Source organism: Eublepharis macularius, chromosome 17, assembly GCF_028583425.1.
Source record: "Eublepharis macularius isolate TG4126 chromosome 17, MPM_Emac_v1.0, whole genome shotgun sequence".
Classification (NCBI taxonomy): Eukaryota; Metazoa; Chordata; class Lepidosauria; order Squamata; family Eublepharidae; genus Eublepharis; species Eublepharis macularius.
The window spans coordinates 30,239,070-30,264,236 of record NC_072806.1 but is presented as its reverse complement, the minus strand read 5'-3'; the positions used below and the strand labels follow the sequence as shown (position 1 = coordinate 30,264,236).

Here is a 25,167-nt window from a genome sequence, read left to right as displayed (position 1 = left end):
CGCACCGGCCGGCCGGTCCTGGAAGGATTGTAGTTAGAACTTGGATTAACCCGTCTGTTTCTGTCTCCCGAAGCAACGCGTGAGGAGGCAGTCTCGAGCCCTTTCCGAATAAACTCCCTCCCCATAGTTTACGAGAGGAAGCTCTCTTTTACAAATAAAAGATTAAGACAGGCGGCCCCTTTGTTATGTGGCTGCCAGGACTTCGGGTGCCGAGGCGGGGGAGGGGCCTCCGGAGCCAGGGGGGATGGGGGAAGGGAGGAGGAGCCAAAATGGCGGCGGCAGAGGAGGAGGTGCTGAGGCGGAGGTGAGGCTCCGGCGGCGTCGAGTGACCGCAACCGTGCCCGCCCCGCTGTCGGTAAGCGCAAGCGGGGAGGGCCGGCCGTCAAGGGGCAGAGAGAAGAGCCCCGTAGGTTGGGGAGGCAGCGGGGCCGGGGGGGCTGGACCTTAGGACGGTGGCGCGGGGCCGCCCAGGCCTTGCGAGTGCGAAAGGGGAGCGAATCAAGGAGGCTGTGGGGGAGAGCGAGCAGAGGCGGGGACCAGGCTGCCCGGTGCGTGTGAGTGTCGGGCGGTAATCGAGTCCAGGAAGGGGGGGCATCGGGGGGCGGCAGGAGGAGTCACCTGGGAATTAGGAAGGGGGTTGGGGGCAGGGGCTGTCAGTATAGCGGTTAGGGTGACTCCAGTCTTGATGTGTGTGTGTGTGTTCTCAGCTGAGGTTGAGAGCGGCTGGAGAAAGGAAAGCATATCACACTGGGCGAGTAGGAGGGGTCTCATTATGTTCTGTGGGGGGGGGTTAGGAAATCAGGTAGGTGGGCTTGGGTGTTCTGCGATCAGGCCTTGTTGAGGGGCAGGTGGTCCAACAAAGGCGCTGTATGGTGGGCGGGGGGGGGAGAAAAAGAGGATATTTGGAGAGGAATGGTGGGCTGAGGATCTCAGACTGGGAAGGAGGAGAGGGGTGGGCTGGGGGCACAGAGAAAGGGAGGGGGCTTTTAGAAAACCTAACAGAGTTGGGGAGGAAATTAGAGAGGTGATGTCGGCTAGAAAGAGTCCTGCTCTGGAAGGGTAGGGCAAAGTGGTGGGTTGAGCAGGCTTGGGAGTGTGTGTGTATAAAAGGGCTCTTGAGTAATTGGGGAAGGAGAAGGAATGTGTAAGAATGGCGGGCATTATGATAAGCAGACTTCGGGGGGGGGGCTGGTGACGTATTGGGTGCTAGGAGAAAGGGGTCGAAGAGACCAGAGAGGGTAGGGGGAAGGAGTTGGGGGAGGTAGGGTGATATTGGGGAAGGGAGATGAAGAGGCAGAATGGGGGAGAGGGGATGAGAGAACTCTGATGTTTCATAGGTTGGGGGGAGGGGCAGCCAAATTCTGAGGAGAGGTTAAAGAGGTTGGGCAATGGTGGGTGGAACTCAAGAAGGGGTGTGTGAGAGATGAATGTCTGTTTATTGGGGTAAATAGACAATGGTGGTGGTGAGGGTAAGTCATGGGGACATGAAAGTGTGAGGAGGGCGGCCTGATGGTCTCTCTGGGGAAGTATAACAGGGGCTGAGTGAGTGAAGTTTATATGATGAGATTCCATGAATGTTGATGAGCTTGTCTGCAGGGGAAATGAATATTGAGAAGTGACAGCTGCAGTGTGGCAAGAGGTGACTGTGAGCTGGAAAAGTTGTGTGTGTGTGGGAGAAATGGGTGAAGAAGTTAAGGGAGTGCTTGTAGTTGGGATGTTGGATTTTGCATAGGAAGTGGCTTATGACTGGATTCCATAGTACAGAGCATATGCTAGGTTAAAGGAAAAGCACTGGTCAAGTTGAAGGAAGTGCTGTAGGTTGTAAGTTGTCTGGCAGACGAACCAGATCTTGGCTGTGTTTTGTACAGCACCTTGGATACTGGCGTTAACTAAGAAAAAGGGGGAGAGGTTTGTCTGGAATCACCTACTGGGTTGTCTAGGGATGTTGGGGCAAGTAGGTGGAGTAGGAGAGATAAGTAGAAGGCCTCGGGCTGGGATGATGGGTGTAGCCTCTGTTTTGATTGCCAGGTCAGGATGAGCAAATCTGTGCTGGGTCTTGAGAGTGGAGGCCAGGGTCTTATGCCCTGGGGTGCAACTTTGGCTGCCAGCCCCCAGCCTTTGGGGTGCTGGAGCAGCCTGAGAGAATTGCAGGCGAGACTTTCTCTCTTAGTTTGTCATGTGGGGTGTGATGTGAGGCATGGAGAGCAGGGGTGAAAGATTCTAGCAGGGGAAGTCCCACACACTGGTAGTCATCTCTCTGTGGACACATAATCTTTGCATCTGTCTAGACATTGGGGGTGGTTGGGAATACAACTATCACAGTTGCCTAAATCTTAAAAGAGGCAATAACTCCTTTTATTTCCTGAAAGAGAGGCTGCAGGTTGACAAGTCTTCCCCCACTCACTAACTTGGTTGCTGCCTGAGATGTAGCGCTTGTGTTGCTGAGGCTGCTGTGGTGTTCCAGATATTTGTAAGCATTGCAAGTTTCAATGGCTAAGGCCCTGTTGCAAGTGCATTACTAATAATGCACTTGCAACTTGGGTGATATCAGAAAAGTCTGCCTGCTGTTTCACTCTTGGGTGTCCTTTGCTTGCTTGAAGATGGTCTTGACTGATGTTCCACGTTAATTAGAGTTGATTATCGGTATAGTGTACTGCACATTGGCTTTTGAAGGCAGGAAGCCTTCGGTCATACTCCACGTGCAAGAGAGGGAGAGGAATGTGCAAGCACACTGCAACACGTGCAAAGAGAGGGAGGGGAAGGTGCAAGCACACCACGAGCTATGTTCATGCTCTTCAGGGATGAACTGAGGCTTGCCATGACTTCTGACTGCAGCCATGCTCTCTCAGCCTCAAGCCCATATCTGCAATATCGGGATGACAATCCAAAGTTATTCTCTTCCCTCTTCTCCTCCCTGCCTCACATTTTTTGTACAAAATTTAGCTGTTCTACTGACTTCATTCTCAGTGGTGGTTGGATCAGTGTAGAATTATTTTAAATATTTAAATGTATGATTTGCCAATGATTAACATCCGTTTGAGTTCTGCTCTAGCATAATGTTAAGAGATGCTGCTGTAAACCAGGAAGTCCAGAGTTCACATTTCACCTTTGCCAGATGTTCATTAGGTGGCCTTAGGGAAGGCACTGGCTGCATTCAGATGTTGTGACAAACTTCAGTTTGACTGTGGCTTCTCTCCTCCTTTCCCTCACACATGGAATGCCATTGAAGTGTTCCTGGTTTTGAAAGTCTTAAACACCATTTTACAGTGGCATCCAAATGCAGGTCCCTGCGCAAATTGGAGCTTGTTTCTTCTCAACAAGACCCATGCACCCTAAAAAAAGTGATGCATACAGAAAAAAATATTACTGGACATAATTGTAACTTGTACATGAATGTAAGATCCCCTCCACTTTTTTGATGACATACCTGACAAAAAAAAGTAATCTTGTATTTGATTAAATACACCGTGGAATAACAAACTTCAGTTTGTTTGCGTACACACCTGTTCAAACAATACTGCGCATTGGCTTTTGACTGAAGGTTTCCCGAAGTAGGAAACCTTCAGCCATATTGCATGTGCAGAGGAAGGGAAATGTGCAAGCACACCACAAGCTGTGTTCGTGCCCATCAGGGATGAACTTAGGTTTGCCGTGACTTCTGACTACAGTTATATTATCTCAGCCTCACTCCTATCTGCAGTACAGGATGACAACACTGATCTAATGTGTATTGGGCCCTTTGAATATTCAAAAGAATGATGAATATTTTCAGTTTCTTTCTAGCCAAACTTATGGACTCGGGCAAGTCACAATGTACTTATTTTGCATTCATGAAGAATCCTGTGAGGTAGCACAGGCCGAGAGGGAAAGTGGTCTGAGGTCTGCCCCTACAGGAAGAGACATGGTGACTGTGGGTGGCTTTTTGGCATCCACTTTGAGCACCAAGGAGGACAGAAGCTGGTGGCCAGAGGGGAAGAGGCAGGAATATAGGCATGTGCAACAGATTGGAGGAACCAAAGGGGTCTTTAGGGACCAGGAACATAAGTTACTCTGGGTTTCTTAATCTCTACCTTTTGTCTGTTATGTCCCCCTTCTAGTGAGTTCAGTGTAAAAGTAATGATTTTCTTATCTCGTTTTTTGATCGCACAACAGTTTTGTGAGGTGGATAGGCTGGGAGGCTGATTGCATTGGATATTTGAACAAGTGAGATAGAAAATAATATTTTTCAGGCTGGTGACATTTTTGTAGATGAGTTTTGCCAAGTTGTGTTATTTTGTCTTTGGACAATTGATAGGCTGCAGTTACCTCTTGGGTGCATCCAGCTCTGTTAATGCTACGAGACATCCCTAGCACTGTGTGCATGTTGACCTGTGTTACAGAGGAGGTATCCGAATCTAGGTTTCTTGGTGGGTTTATGGTGACATCTCCAAAAATAACCCAACAGAAGGTTGACGGTAAGTGTAGAGTGGCAGAGGTCTTTCTAAACGATGGGTGAGGGTGTAAGCTTGAGGTGCGCTGGACCGTTACAGTAGCTGTTGGGCAATACCTAATTGCCATACAAGGGACTGTGGCAGCGGACAGCCTTGTTGCTGGGATAGCCTCTTCCTGTGGCTGATTTTTGGTTGGTGTTTTTGTTTTCTGGGGTGGCGGGTTGTATATTGAGCTGGAAAGATCCCTTCTTTAAAGCTTTACCTTCTGTGTGCCTGTTCCACCCATGGCCATTCAGTGACAGTACAATGTCAATAAATTTGAAGCTTATAAATATCATGTATCTCTGAGCACCCCAGGGCTACAATGGAATAGCAGAAAAATGCATATTCTGTGGGAACATTTTTAAAAAACTGGAAGCCACACACCAATGCAGCTGATTAAAAAAATAAATAACGGGGCTTGCCATCAGTGGTGATACGATATCACAGGCAATATGTGATAGGTGCTCTGACTTACAATCATGCTCCACATAACAGTGCAGACAATGGTGGGCATGTGCGCCGGACAAAGAATTGTCCTTTCCCAGCAACAAAGCACTTTTTTGTTTCTGAGCTTTCAGCAGATATTACCAGCCCGCAAGATCAGTGACAAATCAGTTTTTATATTCGTATTCATTTAGTAAATCATTTATTTCTCACCTTTTTCACCATTCCCAAAATCAAGTTCAATGTGGCTTCCAGAAACGCTAAAAAGATAGAACTATCAGTAATATAAATATTGCAGAAAAAAAGCCATAGTCAAACACTACACGAAGAGTCCAGCTGCCCATTTTCCTCCGAGCACCTTCTTAGATTAAACTGTTTTGCAGGCCTTTCTAAATACTGGCAGGATGGCTGGACCCCTGACCTCTTGAGGGAAGCTCTTTCAGAGAGCTGGGGTATACACCTGAAGTAGTCTGTGAACAGGCTGAAGCCGTTTTTAACTCTTTTTAGAGAAGAAACAAGAGGATGTTCTGGAGAGGGTGTAACTGACATGCATCTTCATACAGCGAAAGAGAGTTGTTCCCTTTCCAGCTTTCTAATTCATGTATTTTTCTGACCAAACATGCGTGCTAATTGATTCCTCTAACAATTAATGCTGATTGCAACGCTGAGCCTTTATACTGTCCGGGACTGTCGCGCAGCTAACATGTCAAATGTGCTACAAAATTGATACCTGCTGAGGGGAGCAGTGAAGGAGTGGTGACACTTAAGATTGTGTGGGACTCTCTCTGCACTTCTCAGGACACTGAGCAAGATAACTGATTTGAAGACACCGAACTTTTCTGAAATGAGAGCTGGTGGTTGACTGGGAAGAATGGATTTTCCGTGATATAGTGAAACAAAACGTCCATTAAGTGTTGGCTGATGGTCTTAAGAGTTTCTAATTTGTGTAGTATCAAATGCATAAATGTTACATTTATAAAACTTGGCAGTAGGTTTTAGCATGCTTGAGAGACGATAACGATTTATAATCTTTAAAAAGATTATAAGTTTGATTCTACTATTTTTTCTATCGATGTGAGGAAGCTTCTTTTGACTACCAAAGAGGCTATGCCGGGAATCGTGGAACATGGGCTTGGGCTGTAGGGAACCATGCGAGGTCCCCCCGCCCCATTGCCACCAGCAGCAAAGTTAATAGAAGTACTTACATTTGATGAATTGGTTGATATGACATGTAGATACCACTTTAAACCAAGCTATTTTTTAAAGGATTGCAAATATAACAAACTTGTAAAAATCACGTTTTTAAAAAACGTAGAATCCCTCCTCCTGTTTCAGTCTACCCTCTGTATCTTTGGGGGATGCATCTCTGGAAACGTGCCTGCCTAATACTGTGTGCAAGTTATCCTGAAGTAACCTAAGTGGTACGTGTGTTCCTTCTCCAGGAGGCACTGGAGGGTCATGCTAGTAATGTTTGGTTCTTGGAGCAAACTGAGACAGATATTCTTACTCATAAAGCTAGTTTCAGAAGTCCCATAGACTTTTTAGTAGAAGCTACATTGAAAGGCAGCTAGCTTGAAGTGCATACACTTCCCATTTTCCCAATTCTTTCTGGTGGGATAGGCAGTCCCTTGGAGGCATCTCCTTGTAGCACCAGGTCTCTCCCCCCTTTTTTGTTATGTATCTCATCTTCTTCCTTGCTTTTTAGTCGAAGCTCCAGCAAAGGGCTCATTTTTATTATTTATTTACTCGGTTTATACCCCGCATTTCTCCCGAATGGGGACCCAAAGTGACTTACATGGTTCTCCTCTCCATTCTATCCTCACAACAACCCTGGGAAGTAGTTTAGACTGAGAAAGTTAGATTAGGCTTTTCCCTAATCGAATCCCTTTTTCCTAAATCCCTATTCCCTAGTCTTTTTTTCCTAAAAAGGGAGGCTTTTGTAGTCTTTTCCTTATAATGTGCTCTAGAAGTTTGCTGGTATCTTGCCTAGTATCATGACAGAAATAAGGGAGGAAGCATCTGAGGAACGTGAGTGGAAAGCTTTGACAGATGTTGTATTACACTTTGCCATCTGGAGGAGGCAGTTTGGTGTAGTGGTTAAGAGCGCGGGACTCTAATCTGGAGAACTGGGTTTGATTCCCCACTCCTCCACTTGAAGCCAGCTGGGTGACTTCAGGTCAGTCACAGCTCTCTCAGAGCTCTCTCAGCCCCACCCACCTCATAGGGTGATCATCATGAGGATAATAACAACACACTTTGTAAACTGCTCAGAGTGGATGTTAAGTTGTCCTGAAGGGCGGTATATAAACCAAATGTTATTATAATGTTATTATTAAAGAGCCTTTTGTCTTCCTTTTGGCTCCTGGAGATGAATGGGGGGTATTGCTGGCCCTTCAGCTACAGCCTTAGAGAGACGGTGGTGTAACGATTAGTGTGTTGGACTAAGATTTGGTTGAGCCAGGTGTGAATCCCCACACTGCCATGGAAACTTTCTGGGTGATCTGGGACCAGTCACAAACACTCAGCCTAACCTACCTCACAGGGTTGTTGTAACGATAAAACTGAAAAGAGAATTATGTACACTGCTTTGGTCCCTGTAGAGGAGAAAGGCAGGGTATAAATGAAGTAAATAAATGTCAGGTTGCCAGCCTGGGGCGTATAAAGCTGAATGGCATGGTCTGTAAATGGTCACTTGATATCTGTAACAAGCCTGTTGGCAGTTGAAGTTCCTCTTTGAACTGCCCAGCCCTTTTCATGCTGATGGGAACATCCCCAAGTGTGCAGCAACAGAGTTTTGTTGAAAGGGTGTTGGAGTCTCAAGAATGGATGCTGCTTTGGCCAATAGTAGCATGCCAAAGTATGGTGTATGGAGGTCTGTTCCTTGCAAGTCTTGAGAGGGTGGCTATGTATGATGGCAACTAGCAGCTGTGATTGAATGTTAGCCGAGGTTGGAGAGGGGGGGGGTCTCTTTCTGCTTCAATGTGGATCTCTCAAGCATAAGCGGTGCTATTTTTGAAATACGTGGGATTATCGGGTCAACTGGCTCTGCTCTGTAATGGATTCTTTGCAGTATTGAATGGAAGGCAGTCAGTCACAGTCCCATGCAGGCCAGCAAGATGGAGGGGAGAGGAAACTGCCAAACCTCAGGAGTGATAGATGCAGAACCCTAGCTTCCTGCCTAGAATGTAGGAGGACTGTGTTTTGGCTTTGTATCTAGGGCATAGGTCCTCACTCATATCTGTGGTGATTTGGCCTTATCTTCAGAAGGGCAGGGTTCTATGCATGAGCACAGGTGCAGGGGCAGAGATGTTTTTGGTACCATCTGAACATTTCAAGCTGGGGGCAACCAGGCACCTGGGCTTTGCTCTGACTTGCAGCCAGTGGCTCTTCTGTATTTCTTGTGGCCTAGTTTGCCGGGCTGTGATCTGGGGGACCCAAGTTTGAATCTCCACTCTGCCATGGAAGCTTGCTGGGTGACTTTGGCTCAGCCTAGCCTACCTCACAGGATTGTTGTGAAGTTGAAATGGAAAAGAAGAAGACTACATAAGCCATTTTGGTCCCCACTTGAAGAGAAGGGTGGGGCAAATGATATCAATAAAATAAGCTCTCGATTTTCATTATCTCTGGATGGGATTTACTCGTGCATCCCTTATCAGTGGAGATTTGAACAGCAACCCTCACAATTACAGTAGGCCAGATGAGATTCTGAGGGGGTTGGTACTAAGAAAGCATTTGATTGCTACAGATGCTAAAATGATGCAGAGCCAGTCTTAAATATGCACAGGTAGAACAGCTGGTTACTAACAACTGTCACAGGAAGGGCAAAATACTGCACAGGGCACTGATGCTCCACCCTTCAACCACCGGAAATCTTGCTCAGTCATTCCTTGAAATTCTGACAGTTCATTGGGCATTGTCTGTGCACATTCAAGCACACCTTTTTAGCAGTGAGGTTTAGGAGCTTTTGTTCTTTAATATGAGGCTCTCCGGAAGTGAATTCTGTGCCTGTGACTGCATTGTTCACAGAATTACTCCGTACACACAGAATGTTTTGTGCTGTAGCTCAGTTCTGGATCTTTACAACTTCACCACTGTGTTGAAGGCCTCTCCACTGAGTCAAGTCCCTCATGTCAGCTAGCTCACCTCAGTCATGGGTTGCATATCTGTATGTTATTTATGAAACTTTTTGCGTTTCCTTACTAACCCACTCTCAGCTGTATATAGAGTGATTTTAAAATAAGTAGTTTATCACATTTACAAGTTTAAAAACAAAACCATGAACCAGTCAAGAAAAATGGCCAGTTAGTATCTTCATTTGGATTGGTGGCTGAGCATCCAGCAGAGCTTTTGGATGAGTTGATCTGATCCCGTTCATAGTCTCTGAACTGCTTCAGAAGTCATAATTGCTTGTAATGTTGACTTTACGGTTTGTTTTAATTAAATGGGCTTTTAGTTCTGTTGCTCATGTACAGGGCAATACACAAGACTAAACTGCTCTTCAGTAAAAGATCCAGAGAAGTTAGACATGTTAGTGTGTAGTAGCAAAATAGTAAGGAGTCCAGTAGCCCCTTTAAGACTAACCAACTTTATTGTAGCATGAGCTTTCGAGAACCACAGCTCTCTTCATCAGGAGCATTGTCAGCTTTTGAGAGCCACGGCTCTCTTTATCAGATGGATCTGACAATGCATCTGATGAAGAGAGCTGTGGTTCTCGAAAGCTGACAATGCATCTGACGAAGAGAGCTGTGGCTCTCGAAAGCTTATACTACAATAAAGTTGGTTAGTCTTTAAGGTTCTATTGGACTCTTTACTATTTTGCTTCAGTTAAAGGAAATCTATATGGTGCTGCTGGTGGAGGTCAGAGGCAGAACTGTATTCTTGTGTGGAGGGGCAACAGTAGGAAAGGAGTGAGCTGGCTCGCTAGAGACTGTGGAAGGGTTTGGTGCTCCACAGAACTTGCTGGGATTATTCTGTGGCTGGGGAGAAAGGTGGGGTATAAATAAAGCAAATAAATAAATAAATTCTTATTTCATGCAGCATCATCCGTGACATTGGTTGGTATAGATTGGTGCCTAAGTACAGCTTTTCATGGGGGTGATGCAGTGAGTAGAATTTGTGTGCACTTGTTGACTGTTATTCTTTAAGGTTGAGAAAGGTCAGTCGGGTGGAGTCCGTGGCTACTTCCACATGGAAGTTTTGCCTTGGTTTGGCACCCACATGATGTTGTCTCCTGATCATCCACTTCCTGGGTTTTCCCCTGCTTTGCTGTGATCTTCCCAGACTTGATCTAACATGATCTTTTTAGGAAGGTCGCAGTCAGAGAGCCTTTGCACACCCTGTGGACGTGAAAGTGCGTATCTTTGAAGGTTTTGTTTGATTTATTGACAAAATTTGTATCCCACCTTTCTACCTCACCAGGGCCACAAAGGTGGCTAACAATTAAAACAGAACGTTATAGAAACAGATGATAAACTGGAATGCATACGTTAAAATACAGAGACAGCGCTTAAAACATAGGGCATGAAGGGGGGACCACTGAGGAAATGCCATCCAAAATTTTTAAAAGTCTTCAGCTACTAGCAGAAGATAGTGATAGAAGAGTATAGATTGATACCCCTGGGCAGAGGCAGTTCCATAGGTTCTGTGCCATGGCTGAGAAGGCCCTCTTTTGGGTTGCCATCCATCTAATCTCAGAAGGTGGGGGCACCAGAAACAGGGCCTCAGAAGATGACCGTAACAGTTGGGTAGGCTTGTATGGGTGGTCCTTAAGGTTTGCTGGTTCCAGACTGTATGGAGCTTTAAAAGTCTGTAACAGCATCTTAAATTGGGTCTAGAAATGGAGGCCAGCGTAGCTGAGACAAGACTGGAGAGATAAAGTCCCTATGACCCGCTCCATTCAGTATCTTGGCAGCAGCATTCTGTACCAGCTGAAGTTGCTGAGCACTTTTCAAGGACAGCACATTGCCGTAATCTTATTACGGCAGGGCATGCACCACAGTGTCCACATCTTTTCTGCCCAGGGAAGACCACAGCTGACTAATCAGTCAGAGCTGATGAAAGGTGCTCTTGGCCACATCTGCCACCTGCATATTCAGTAGTAGGTCCAGATCCAGGAGCATCCCCAAGATACATTGCCTCAACTTACCATAGCTCTTCCATTCCTCCTACCACCAAAGAGCTTTTAAAAAGCAACTGGCAATTGTTATTGAGAAATATTAAAATGGTACAACAGTAGGTTGTTAAAATGTTCTTGTGGTCTTCTTGTACTTAAAGAGCCTATAGTATTATGCTATAGCTCAATAGCAATTCCCAGGGTTTTTTTTTTTAAAGAAAAGCCCTGCAGTGATGGTGGTTGTTGGGGTTTGAGGCAGGCAAAGTGCTCAGAAGAGAACTACTGTGTGGATACTTGGTTGTATCTATGCTTTTGCAGTGGCAACAAGAGCTACATGGCAAATCGTCTACATGTGGAAGTAGAGTATGTGTATATATAACTGACTTAGAACTCAGTTAGCGTAGTTGGATAATCATGGTGTAATTTGTTTCCTAGTTAGGATTGTGTTCTGGGATTCTCCTTAGTACTTGCTACTTTCTCGTATGGGTACCACAGGTGACATATTAATCTGACATTTGTGGCACACTTGGGCCCGAGCAAGAATGACTTCAGACTTCAGGGAGCACTTTCCATATCACCGTTACCAAGGATTCCTGCACTTCTAAGACACACAACTGTGTTCATGCAAGGCACTGGCCAGGCCTGTTAGAGATCCTTGTTGCCTGTGTAAAGCAGGAGCGTGCATTAAAACAGTGGTTCCCACCCTTTACGGCAGGGGTGGGCAATTGTTTTGGCTCAGGGGCCACTTTGTGGTAGCGGAGGTTAGCAGAGGGCCACACCTTTTACTCCTTAAATACTTGTACTCCTTAAATACGGCTATCGTTTCATGACACAGTAAACACGCTGCTTTATTCCCTGTATTACCAAAGAAATATTTGTTTGTCCATTCTTCATTAAACACACGACATTCATCACCGATTTTACGTTTTTTCGGAGGGTTCATGGTTTCACTAAAGTTGGAAATTTATAGATTTGCTGTTGCAAAGACAAAATTGAAATTAACCAGATCAACTGCAAAAGCGCGTATCTACACTGCGCATGCGTATTGATGTAGCTGTCCTAGTGGAAAATACGAGACGAATCTTCGGTCGCGCACGGGAAGGAAATCTCGGTTCAAGGCGGATTTTTCTGACTGTCTTGGCGGGCCACAAAAAACTCTGTAGCGGGCTGCATGTGGCCCGCGGGCCGCAATTTGCCCTGCTTTACGGTATGTGACCCACAAGTTTACTTGATGTGGTTTTCCACTTCAAAAAAAGATCATGCACAAATCTGTTAAACTTCAGAAGTCTGGTAACCCTCTTTCACAAGCTTTGCAGTCCACAGGTTGGGAAATGTTGGTTTAAAAGACATCTATTGTTCCCTGCAGTTGAAGGCCCGTCATGAGGGGCAGGCGTATTGTTTGACGAAGCTTGTCTTTTTCTGATCTTCTCACGAAGGAGCCCTGATTTCCCAGGAGCACAGTTGGCTGGTAGACTGCTGGCACAGAGTCAGGGTGGCATTCCTGCCTGCCTTTGCAGTGCTGTGTTGCTGCTAAGTTGGTATACCAGAAGCAAAGCTACAACCAGGCATAGCTATATTTGCACCATCTAATGCTTGACACCCAGTGTGGCCCTTTATCTCCTCTCTGTAATACATTTCTCCTCCCCCCCCCAATTTGTGATTGGCATTGTGTTGTTTGATCTGTGTGTGTTTATTAATTTACTCACTTCATTTCTAGCCCACCTTCTTCCTGAGACTCAAGGCGGATTCCAATAAGAACAGTATAAGACCAACAGAATTAGAGAACGCGCTAAAAGCCCAGTATACCAACAGACGTGAAATCACAATTATAAGATCAATGCAGTGAAACCACGTATTGCGTAGATTTACTTTTAGGTGATTTTGGAAAAATCATTCTGCTGCATTCTGATACGACGTATGTGTGCTGTTTTAAATCAGTGCCGCTGTCCAAAAGCTTGAATAGGTAGTCCCGGTTACACTTATGTGAACTGTGGCTGGAATGCGTTTGGGGCTGCAGTTCAGTCTTCGGTGGCTTTTTATCTGTAATCTCTTTGTTCTTCCTCTAGGCGGGTTCCTGGAAACATGATTGCTCACCAGTCTTGATCTTGCAGCTTAGGAAAGACTCCTCCTCCAATAATGTCAAGCTCAGGCTACCCTCCTAACCAAGGAGCGTTTAGCACAGAACAGAACCGTTACCCGGCACACTCGGTCCAGTACACGTTCCCTGGCAGCCGACATCAGCAGGCAAGTATCAGGCACCCTGTGTAGTCTGGGGGGCGGGGGGACTTGGTGAGTCTGCATGGGTCATGCTCTTCCCTATAGAAAAGCTAGTTTCTGGGTTTTATCTCTTTGTAACATTCAGGCATGACCAAGAAATTCAATCCAGGGTGGGGCTATTGTGGACAGAAGTGGGTCTGATTTTCCGTGGTTCCTCTTAGTTGTCAAGCTTTCTTGATGGACACGAGGACAAAAATATCCTCCCTACCTTGAGGGCATGTTAGTCCCTTATCTTACAAGATTTATATGAATGTGTGCCTTCTGACTTTAGTATAAGGAGTATACATCTCCCATGTGCTCCAGTGGATGAAAATACTTCAAGACATAGCTGCTAGTCAGGGCAAAGCTCCTTTCGTTTCCTCTGCTTGCCATAATGGTGGGTATTTTCTGGTTATATACCAGTTTCTACTTCTTACATGTAGATATCTTCCAAATAAACTGGAAAGAAAGGGTTGGTACAGTTAGGAAGTTCACCAAGGCCTGAAGATAGCGATGAAAAAGATATGAAGATCTACAATTAAAAATAATCTGCATAGGGTGGACAGTGGAAGACTGTTGCTTAGTGGGTTTTGACCAAGCAGAGGTCAGAATAAATTAAGAGATACTTGATTGTGTGTATATGTAAAGGAAGAGGGTAACAATCGGTCAACTTCAAGGAAGTGCAGAGAGTCCGTATCAACAACTGGGGGCGGGGTGCAAGTCATTTTTACTAGGGCAAGTAACCCCCCCCCCCGAAACAAAAAACCCCCCTCCTTCTAGAGGAAACAAAAAGCATTCCTAATTTAGGAATCAGTTCTTACAAGTGGGGAGCATGCAATAAGATCTTGTGATTTAAAAAGAAAATATTTTAATTTAGCTGTAGGTCCCCAATGGACCATGAGGTGTGGATTGTGGAGGCCATGGGGAGCAAGTTAAAAATGACCATCTTTTGTTGTTGGTCTTCACTTGTAGGACAATAAATGGGTGAGATATAAAAAGGCTGCATTGCAGGTTTTGGAGCAGGGAAGTAGCAAGGTGGCTCTTGCAGTGCCGAAATCCAGCTCTAGAGTGAAACTGGCCTATGGAGCTGGTGGTTCGTGACGAGCGAGAACTCTGCTTGCTGCCAGCTCTTGTCCTACAAGGCAGCTTCTCTGAGCTGACTTTCGGTGCTCCTGGGTTTAAAGAGCTGCGTTTCCGTTCCAGGCCTCAGAAATAGGAACATGGCTCTTCAATCAGTATGTTATGGGGCCAGTTATTATTTGGGAGGCATGAGAAGAGGTGGGCAGCTTGTCCCTCATTTCCCCCCGCACCCTCCAACAGGCAGCTTTGCTCAACTTTCCACTCAGATGGACTCCTCAAGGTGCCAGCTTTTGTGGATTTCTGTCACCGTTCGGTGGTGAATTTGAGGAACTGTTGGGTCTGCAAACCTATGGATGTTCCTTGTTGGCCCCGTTATGCAGCCTCCCCCGTGGGCTGTTAGCTGTAGTGAGGATGTATTTTTTTCTCCCTCTCAAGTCCAGAGGAAGGAGTTATTTTCAGGAGCACTTGAGTAACATGGAAGCCCTTTTGTGGGATCGTGGACTGAAAGATAGTTCCAGTTAAGTTTTTTTTCCCTGTCTTTAAATCTTAAACATTCCATCCTGATGCATGTACTATTTTTTAGGAGTTTGCTGTACCCGATTTTCGCACTTCACACTTGGAAGTCAGCCAGGCAACCCAGCTTCTGCAGCAACAGCAACAGCAACTCCGGCGAAGGCCTTCCTTGCTTTCTGAATTTCACCCTGGTTCAGATAGGTAGGTGGTTTTAAAAAAATATATAACAGTTCGAGGAATTTCTGTCCAGGACTCTGTGTATTTAGTAGTTGTGCTACACAAGTACATAAACTAGCATTCGGCATCTGTGAGGATCTCAACTTCATTTTTTTAAAGGAAAGCAAATCCTTAGTCCTTACGATTGATAAGATGTTTTCACAAGGGAATAGGCAGCACCTTGTGACGACTCAGAAGCACCGCTTGATGAGATTTCATGAGAGCATGAGCTGAAGCAGAGAAGAAATGAAACGGACATTGTGGCATCATGATAAGAGATGCAAGAAGTTAAAACAAGGCATACTAACTATGCACTCTAATTTGGCAGTCTGGAAAAGAATCTAAAGCTGTTTTTAAGTCCAGGTTCATCTCTTTTAGCATCAGTGGTTTACAATCAAGCATGTTGTTTGGAGAGAGGATCGACTGGTGCCAATCTCAGCTGACTGTGATTAATTACTGGTGAGAAAGGAGTGAGCTTTTTTTTTTTTAGGAAGAAGTTTGGCTACAATGAACAGATGCCGTACGCGCTTGTTCCAGAATTTCAGTTCGAGATCTGTAGCACAATCAGTATGAAATTAAGAGTTTGACCTGACACCAGTCAAAGTGCGAGTTGTTAGAAGGTTTAACGTTAAAAGGTCAGGTGGGAGAAATTTGCTGACTCTTGCTTAGTGTGTAGAATAAAGACAAAGAATATATAAATACATAGGAAAATATATTTGGCAACATATTCTACAACAGGAATGAGACTATCTGGGAAAATGTCTCCAGGAGAGTAATAAATGTTTCTATGAAGAATTTTTTTTTTAAAGTGCAGTTAAGATGGTATTTAACCCCCTTGAGGTTGAAATGTAGTTGTGGTTTAAATGGTACACTCCTAATGAAGATGTAATGTATCTCTTCTGGAAATATTAATTATACAATGCAAGGGATTAAAATTGATAAAAGTCTTTGCAGAATATGAAATGTCATTGGATTCCAAGGTACCCTTGTTAACTTTCTTTAAGAACTTTAAGTTGACACAGAATTACATCTTTATTAACTTCGGTGAGAATGAGCAAAACAAATTGCTAGTGATCAAAGGATCTGCCCTTGAAGATGGACTGATACAAAAGAACTTGGAATGTGGCATTTTTGACAACGATGACTTCTTATAAAAGGGGCAAAGAAGGATTGAAGTTAGATTTTGCATATTGAACACTGGAATGCTAAATTTTTTGATTCTGTACGGCCCTCTGTGATTTTTTCTCATATTAAATGGGCACTCTTCCATGTCGCGCGTGTGTGTGTGAATTAGCACTCTGCTAATTTGACTTCCACTCCTACCATGAGCTCTGCAGGTGGCTTTAGGTAAGCTACTCTTCTCAGCCCCAGCTCCCCAGCTGTATTATGGGGATAATAACAATACTGATTTCGTTCACCTGTCTGAATGTGGCACTGATCTGCCCAGAAGGGCGGTATATAAGCGTACAGTTGTTGTTATGTAAAAAAATCCCTCCACATGGGAAGAATGCTAAGCTAGAACCTTTCTCCCTGACCAGTTAGGTCGCTGTGGAAGAAATGTTTTATTTTTGCTATGCAAAAGTTACATACTTATAATCTTAAGTGCTATAGCCCTGACACAGGACAACCACCTCAGAAGCAGAATGGATGCGTGTTTTGCATACTTCATGAAAAGGTTATAGAACATGGGCACTTGGCTGCCTTTGCCCTTCAGTAGGATGGCTGCACTAGGCCCTTCCCTTCATTGTAGCTTCTGTGGCTGCTGGTTATGGCTGCCACTTTATTTATATACTACATGAACATATCTTACATGTTTGTTGGTTTGTTTAAAAGTGGTTAATAAACAGACGTTCATCAAATCAAACCAACACGTAAATGATAACCATAATGAATTGGAAAGCAAAATTCAAAAGTACCTTCACTGAAACAAACAATTGAGAACACTAAAAAGTAACAACTAAAATGAGAGCTGTTGATTTTTAGATTGCCATGTGATCAAAAGCAGAAAGTCAAAGGGGGAATTGGAGCCACATTCCGGTCACTCAAAAGCTTGCTGAAACTTTTTAAAAGAAGTCTTGGCCAGGCATTCTGAAGCTGGGACTAATGAAAACTCCCTCTGCTTCGACCACCTACCTTGCTTCTAAAGGTAGAGAACGCAAAGAAAGGCCTGTGATGCAGAGCACAGTGCTTGGACAGGACTGCCTGGCAGTCATTTGCCTTTCCAGTATGCCGGTCCTGTCGTAGTAACTATAAGGGACAAGGAGTCACCTGTTCTTACTGCTCACATTTCTTAGGCCTCAGGAAAGGAGGTCGGGGTACGAGCCACAATTTCATCCTGGCCCGTCACAAGCTGATCATGACTCCTTGGAGTCCAAGAGGCCACGTCTGGACCAAGTTTCTGACGCCCCATTCCAGCGGGTCAGTGCTTCCACGGTTCTGCCCTTGGTCCACCCATTGCAAGAGAGTTTACGTTCAGCAGACATAAAGAAGGTAAAGCCAGCTCCTGGCTGCGTGAGTGATCCTTTCTTTTAAAAAATGAAGCCAATGGTGGCTTGCTTTTTGCAATTTGATCCTGTGCAAAGGCAGTTTACTGTGGGCAGGATGGGGTCAGGAATCAAGCTTCAGTGCATCTTCTTGTGGGTGGGATGGGTGGCCTTGGGATCACTGTGTCATTGGGGTGAATTAACTCATTGACCCCCTCCTCCCTCTATACAAACATTATGTAAGCCCAAACGTAGCTTGGTGGTGGAGTGTCTCAGCTCAGTGATGAAACGTGCTTTGCAAGTTCAGGTTACCCTTAGATTCAAGTCTTCTGTCCCGGAACTGGTAAAATGGCTGATAAAGTCCTAGGTTCAGGCCCAGTCAAAGGCCTGGTCAGTACATTACTTCTAACAGAGATCACATTTTGAACTGAGCCAACAACTGAAAGGGTGGCAGTGTTGGCTGAGTCCATTGACCTGCTGCCTGGTGAGTTACGACGCAGGCAAAGGCCCTTTGCTCCGGGAGTGCACAGTAAAAGAGGCTTGGGCAGAGCCCTCCTTATTACATCTCTGTTCCTTGTCCTGTTTGTGACCCTTCAGCTCCTGGGAATGAGTAATGGTGGTACATGGCAGAAAAGCTTTGGCCATTCCTGGTGGGAGTGGAGACCTTTGCATTTGTGGATACATACTGAGGATGTGAGATCCAGGATCAGATCAGATATTTCTGGAGAGGAAATTGAGCCCCCCAGGCCTTCTGTAGTCTATCCCGAATATCTCAAGGAGCAATATTTGTATGAAAAGTAGGTGGGCAGATGTGGATGCTCTCTTGATGCAGTTCATCATTATGGTTCTGTCGTGTGGCATTAGGCAAGTCACACTCCCTTGGTGTTGTTCCCCACCTGTAAGGGGGGAAGTTCAATAGCCCTCTTAACAAGACTGAGTAGAGCAAAAAGAACCTAAAGGCATTTGCCAGTTAAGCATGGCAGAGAGTTATGAGCAGTGGGTTGCTCCATGTAGCCTTGCTACTTTTAGCAAGGAGTTGCTTGTCATTCAGCCAGGTGTTCAGTATGTTTTGTTTGCACCCCCTGCCCTGCACTTTAACACCAGGAGCCAGCTTTTGGAGGCAAGCATGAAGGGCCGCCGTCACCGATGTCAAGTCAGTCATGCGGAGATGACCAGAATGCTTCTCCGTCTAAGCTGTCGAAGGAAGAGCTGATCCAGAGCATGGATCGGGTGGACAGAGAGATTGCCAAAGTGGAACAGCAGATCCTCAAGCTGAAGAAGAAGCAAGTAAGTTGTGGCCTAGGAATTGCAGGGCATGCCTTTTGGGTAGGGTCTGTTGCAAAAAAGGGAGGAGGACTGAAATATCCACAGGTAGTGTCAGGTGCTTCGTGAAGGTGAGCTCCCGCCAGGTGGTTTGAGGAAAAAGATGAACAAAGGTAGAAACCACAACCTGAATAGGAGTTGAGAACTTCTTGAGGCTGAGGGTCTGGCTCAAGCAGTGGTGGTGGATAGATCAAGGGCCTTGCTCAGAGTCAGGTGCTGTGAAGGTGAGGGCAGGCAGATATGATTATCTGGGGGTGCGGAGAAGGCAGACGTATGCCTCTATTTCAGTTGTCCATTCTGCTGTGTTGCCACTACCTATGGCATAGCTCCAAGGCTTGCTTCAGTGTTGACACCATCCGTACCTGCGTTTATTGCAGACACTTTCTTACAGTCCACATATTTTCTGCTTGTAACAGACATGGTGCTTGCACTGCGGTAGGTCTTGAGCTCTGTAGCGGAATAGTGGCATGAGATTGGCAGTCCTGGATCACCTGACTCCTGGGAGGATTCTTCTCCATGGTGCCTAGATCCTGGCTTGAAATACCTTGTGCTTCCTCCCTTCAGTTGATATGCCTTGAATATACAGAAAGGAGGGGAATGATGCCTGACCTTTGTTGATCTGCATTTAAGCCTTGCAGCATTTGTCAAGTGTTTGTCGCCCAAAATTGTATTGTGAAGATGTGCAATGTATTACAAGCAAGGATCCAGGGTGCTTGTGGGAGGAGGGGAATCCCATGCTTCCCCCCAACATTGAGCTGCAGAGTCACCACCAACATCTGCTTGGCTCACACAGTCGGGTGCCGATCTTTGCATCTTCCCTGTCCGCCTGCCTGCCTGGCATGTGCAATGTTGGCTCCAGCTTTCACTTTATCTCACTCACCTCGTTGGGGTGGCAGCTGCTCCCTCCTCCACCCATCCTACAGCCACCCTGAAAAAGGTTGCTGCATTATATTGTCTGCACAAGCACAGACAAGCTTCTACTCTTGGGTTGTGGGTATTTAATCCCCCCTCCATTTAAAGGTGCTTTCCACATTTTTCTGCAAACCCGGGGGATCCCCTACATCTACAGAAGAATACCTCTACTCTGGACCTGCTTCATTCTTTTGGTCTGTTGATCCACATGGGGCTATGTTCTGCATTAAGCATAGGATGATTCTGGCACATGAAAAACCTACTGATTTTGTTTTTGTGTTAACTGTTCTTCTGAAGTTGTAGGGAAATGAGGTGGCAGAGCCCTGAGGTGATAGAATGGGCGGCAGGTGGAGGAGCGCCTTTTGAAATGCTTCCCTAAATTAAATACTCCCTGACAGCAGATAACTAGCACGGTAGGAAAAGAAGCCTGGAGTGGGGGAGGACTAAGAATCTTTCTCCCTGCTGTTCTAGCTTAGGTTTGCAAGGAGAATTTATTTTTTTTTGCAAAGGAGCATTTAAAACTGGAATCCTGCGCCCGCACTCTTGACTGCTGCAGTCCATTCTGCCTCCTCAGAGCTTTGCCACCTCCCCCTCCATTTCTGAAACAGACTATATATTGGGGAATGTCAGGTAGCCTCAGAAGTGAGGGGCAGTCTATTATAGGGGTGAAGGGGCACATCTCTGCAGCAGCCCTGGCTCTTCCTCCATAACTACTGGAAGCTGAATAGATCATGCAAGATAAGCAAATTTGCACGCAGGATGCTTAGTACCAGTTACAGGATGCAGCTTAGGGAGTGGAAGTTGTTCTCTCTTAATGCAGAATTATTGCCTATTTTTATCGCTACAGAAATGTGTTCCTGTTTGTGAATGGCACAGCTGGTCGCTCTTAAATTTTGCTTGTTCATACCTTTCAAATTGCCTGTCGTAGCAAACTGTTGCTCCAGATGCTGGCTTTATCTCTGGTGACTCATTACCAGCAAGAGTTACATGGTATGGATGGCTGATTCCACCCCTCTCCTTTTCTCGCCCCCCCTTGTCTCCTAGCAACAACTCGAAGAAGAAGCTGCTAAACCTCCAGAGCCAGAGAGGCCTGTCTCCCCTCCTCCTGTGGAACAGAAACATCGCAGTATTGTCCAGATTATTTATGACGAGAATCGGGTAAAGCTTGGTTTTTAAATCTTGCTATTTTGATGTGGTGTGCACCTTAGTCCTTTGTTTTCTCCTCTGTGCCTGCAAGAGAATGTGCATCATCTTGGGGCTTTTGGACTTCCTACAAGCCAGAGCTGAGTATGTACCTTCACCTGTCTGCCTGGCAGAAGGGGGTATGAATGTGGCCTGGCCATAGATTCTGACTGGCTAGAGACTTGAAGAGTGTGCCTTGTTTGGCTTGGCTTGGCTTTCTTACTATGAGCTGTAGGTCGTTTTTTGCTCTGCATCATCTTCCAGTAATGAACCTGCTCTTGGCAGACATGGCCTGGATGGTGGCAGTTAGTTGCCGGTGGTTGAGGCTTCAACCCCTATCCTAAAAAAAATAGTTTACTACCAGATTCAGTTGCCACGTTTGTGGCTTATTCGCACCCCTCATTTTTTTCTGGGTTACCAATTGAAGTGGGAAGTAAATGGCATCCTCCAGAGGGTAGGACTTTTTTCATCGTTTGTGGCTGATGTAGGAGTAAGCCTGCCTTGTTAAGTCTGGCTAGCGATGGTCTACTGAGGCCTCTGTATATACTGCAGAAGTTAGCATTGACTGCTGAACTCGGCTTCCTCAGATCTTCGCTTTTATTTTGAAATGGGTAAGTTTCTGCCCCTTGTGGCCTTGAATCAGGGTGTTGAGGCCTCATGGCCAGCGGCTGGTGACATCTTACAAGCTCTTAAGCAGGATTCCTCGTGGTCAGGAGCGTATCACATGTCCCTGCAAGATAAGCCTGTCTGTTAGAATTCATAGAATGAACTGAGTCTCCATTTTCAATATCTAATCCAGTAAGGAAATAATGGCTGCTGCTGTGGTGTGGTGGCGGCGGTGGCAGTAGCACTAATAGCAGCAGTGATGTGATTATCGAGAAAATCATACTTAATGCCAAGGGACTGGAATCAAAGACGAGGGTGCAGAATTTTGAATCCCTTTCCCGTTAGTCTGTTGCTTTCCGTTTGCTTGGGGTGCGTAACAATTGCCTCCAGGTGACCTGGCTGGGAAACTTGTCAATTGGAAGAGTGCTATTCTTGGAGGCTGTTCATGTGCTGCAAAGGATTGCCATCTGGGTATTGGCAGACAAGCAAAGAAAGAATTGTTTGTGGCATTTTTACAAGGCTGGTCTGTAACAGAGACTGGTTTGAGGCTGTGTGCCATGAGTTGATTATATTGCCCATGCGCATCTTCTATTTTAAATAATGCTGTTTGAGACCTCCTTTGTTTGTTTGTTTTGAGCTTACAGCGTAAGAACTGTTGAGCAATACGGTCTCCATCACTGGAGGGAGGGGAGACAGGCCTCTCTGGGTCCAGGGGGTTCGGCTGCTGCTTCTCTGAGGTATTAAGCCAAACTCCCCTTCCTATTAAAAAAGAGTTGCAGAGATCTCCATTGCCCGGCTTGCTAACCTCCATCTTTCCCTTGGGTTCTCTGAAGCCCAGCTGCTTTGCTGCACTCAGGAGTCCTTAACCTGGCTGGTGAGTAATGCAGGGCCACCCCAGATTTCCAGGCTTTTCTCCTGTCCGTTACATTTAATACTTTGAGATTAGGTCCAGTGGGTCAAACTGGGGAAGGCTATTTCTGGGTGAATAGCTCAGAGTGGCTAGACGGGATGCTGTTGAGGGGCATGGAAATTTAAGAGAAGGAGCCTGCTGCCGAAGCACAGATACCCCAGAGCCGCTTGGGTGTGTTTTCATAGTCTGTCTTCAGTTTAATTTAAGATTACCAGGAAAAAGGAGTTTAAAATTCTTAAAACGATCTGTCCGGGTCAGTCCAAGATATCCGGCATCTTGTTTTTAGCAGCATCAGGCGGGAGACTTGTTGGAAGTTAACAAGCGTGGCATTTTTGTTGTTGGTCCTCCATCACTGAGGTATATTACCGCTGAACCCAGAAGGATCATTTAGCGCTCATGGAGAATAACTGTTGATCCACCTCTCTTCCCTCTTGAACTTGTCTATTCTCTCTATGAGTGTTGTGACTGTCGCTGCATCTTTTGGCAGCATGTTCTGTACTCTGGCTGTATGTGTTTGCAGAATTCATTTTCTTTAGTCTATTTGGAAAATGCTGCTGATCACTTTTCATTGGGGTAACTCTTAAGTTGTAGTATGAGAGGGAGAAAAACTTCTTCCTCTGCTTTCTCTACCATATGTTAACTTCGTAAATCTCTATTGTTAGCTCCCCCCCCCGCCCCCGTGGTCTTTCCTTTTAATCTGAAAAGCCACAATTCCTTTCTTCACTGCCAGTGTCGACACATAGAACATGTCCCATTCACATTACTTATGCTGAATGTTATTGGCTGGTGTTGCCTGCATATGAGTATGGAGAGGCCTCTGGGGGCTGTTGATGGTCTGCTTGGCTTTTATTATCCTGAATGGTTTTGCTTTTGTCTACAAGCTTGGCTACCTATTCCTTATCAAGGCTTTGCATGATAAACTCCATGAGGCAGAGACCTATTTCTCCTTCATATCCTGCTACATGCTGTGTACATTTATGATGTTATAAATTGTTATTACCTAAATAATTACTGTAATGGAACATGATGGAAAGGGTTGGGTAAAGGCAGCAGTGGAGAGGTATATGAATAAGTGGGAGACCTGAAAGAAGTTTGGTAGGTTGGGTGGGCTAGGGGGAGGGAACCGTGTTAGGAGTGTTGAATTTTTCAGCCCTGCTGTTTCATCTCAAAAAATTCCCGTTTCTTCATTATACATGCCTGACTTTTTATTTTCATATCAGTTTCTTTCTTTTTGCCAGTTATTTTTCTGTTATATCTGATGCAAAAATAAAACTTAATTTATCCTTTTCCTGCCTACATAGCTCTACCCCTCCTTGTTTGTAATGATGCTTACGTGATATAAAAAGGAACCACCGAATCAGGAATACCAGCAATTAAAATTGGCAAAACCAAATGACTTGCAAAAGACAAGTGAAAAGGCAGATTCTTTCCTCCCTGGCCTAGGGGTTCCTTTGGATGGAGAGGTCCAGGGCAGGCACCGGGGTTGCAGCTCTTCTGGCCTGCAGAAGCATGCCATTGAAAGAGAACTTTGAACTCTTGGATCTTTTCAGCCAAACTATGAAGGTCATTGACTGGAAATGCTCAAGTCAATAAACTGATTGGAACGGCTACACCAACCTGTATTTTATGCAGGGCTTTTTTTCAGCAGGAATGCGGTGGAACGGAGTTCCGGCACCTCTTGAAAATGGTCACATGGCCAGTGGCCCCGCCCCCTGATCTCCAGACAGAGGGGAGTTTAGCTTGCCCTCCGCGCAGCATCTGATCTCCCCTCTGCCTGGAGATCAGGGGGTGGGGCCACCAGCCATGTGACCATTTTTGTCGAGGGCGATTTAAACTTTTAAAAACTCCCCCCTTGTTCCATCTGACCCAAAGTGATGTCATTGTGCAGTCCTGAGTTTCATCACTGAGTTCCACCACCTCTTTTTCCAGAAAAAAAGCCCTGATTTTATCTATCTGTCAGCAGCAGGTGGAGAAATGTTTGACCTCGCCAAAGAGCTGCCCTATCTGGTTTGGGCAGTTGGCACATCTTCTGCCAAGCATCATGCCATTGTATTGGGCTGTGTTTGGCTTGTGCTCTGTGGCTTTGGAATTCCAGCAGAATTCTGCTTTTGCTAGTCCTATGGGTGGCGAAGGACCCAGAAACACTCTCTCTCTGTCTCTGAACAGGAAACCTATGCGCTGACACACGCAGAATAGGAGTGGGAACAAGTGGGAATCTGGTCATGTGAATGGGAGGCAGCAGGATCAGCACATTTGTTCCCATTCCTGTTCTGTCAATGCAATCCTAAACAGAGTTACTCCAGTCTAAGCCAATTGATGTCAATTGGGTTTAGACTGGTGTAATTCTGCTTATCTGTATCAGCCATGCACACAAATATGTTGAGCGCATGAGTGCAACTGTATAGCTTCTGAGATTTCAGCAGGCATTTCCCATTCAGCTTCAGACATATCTTCACAACCCTATGAACTAGAAACTTCCTCCTTTCTTAAAAAAAGCAAAGCATCAACCTTCAGATTCTCCAAAAGCTGTCTTGTTTCAGCACCAAACTCTGTGCTTATGCCATGTGGTCATGGCACCATGGAACGCACACAGATCTGCTTGTGACTTGTGTGTGCTTTTGCACTTCAGCAGTTGTGCAAGAGCGCAGTTGCCTTGCA

The 25,167-nt window shown here is 45.6% G+C and overlaps 1 protein-coding gene across 10 annotated transcripts in view; it reads left to right on the top strand.

Moving 5' to 3' along the window:
- The first annotated feature begins 273 nt into the window (after positions 1-273).
- NCOR1 (nuclear receptor corepressor 1) overlaps positions 274-25,167 on the top strand; it is a 122,501-nt gene continuing 97,607 nt past the window's right edge. For 9 of the 10 annotated variants that reach the window (XM_055001560.1, XM_055001556.1, XM_055001553.1 and 6 more), the window contains exons 1-6: positions 274-355; positions 13,095-13,272; positions 14,948-15,078; positions 17,388-17,583; positions 18,681-18,863; positions 20,856-20,969. In XM_055001560.1, coding sequence (XP_054857535.1) covers positions 13,165-13,272; positions 14,948-15,078; positions 17,388-17,583; positions 18,681-18,863; positions 20,856-20,969 — 732 coding nt within the window. In that variant the 5' untranslated portion in view covers positions 274-355; positions 13,095-13,164. The remainder of the gene's footprint in view (positions 356-13,094; positions 13,273-14,947; positions 15,079-17,387; positions 17,584-18,680; positions 18,864-20,855; positions 20,970-25,167) is intronic. The other variant, XM_055001552.1, reaches the window with a different exon arrangement.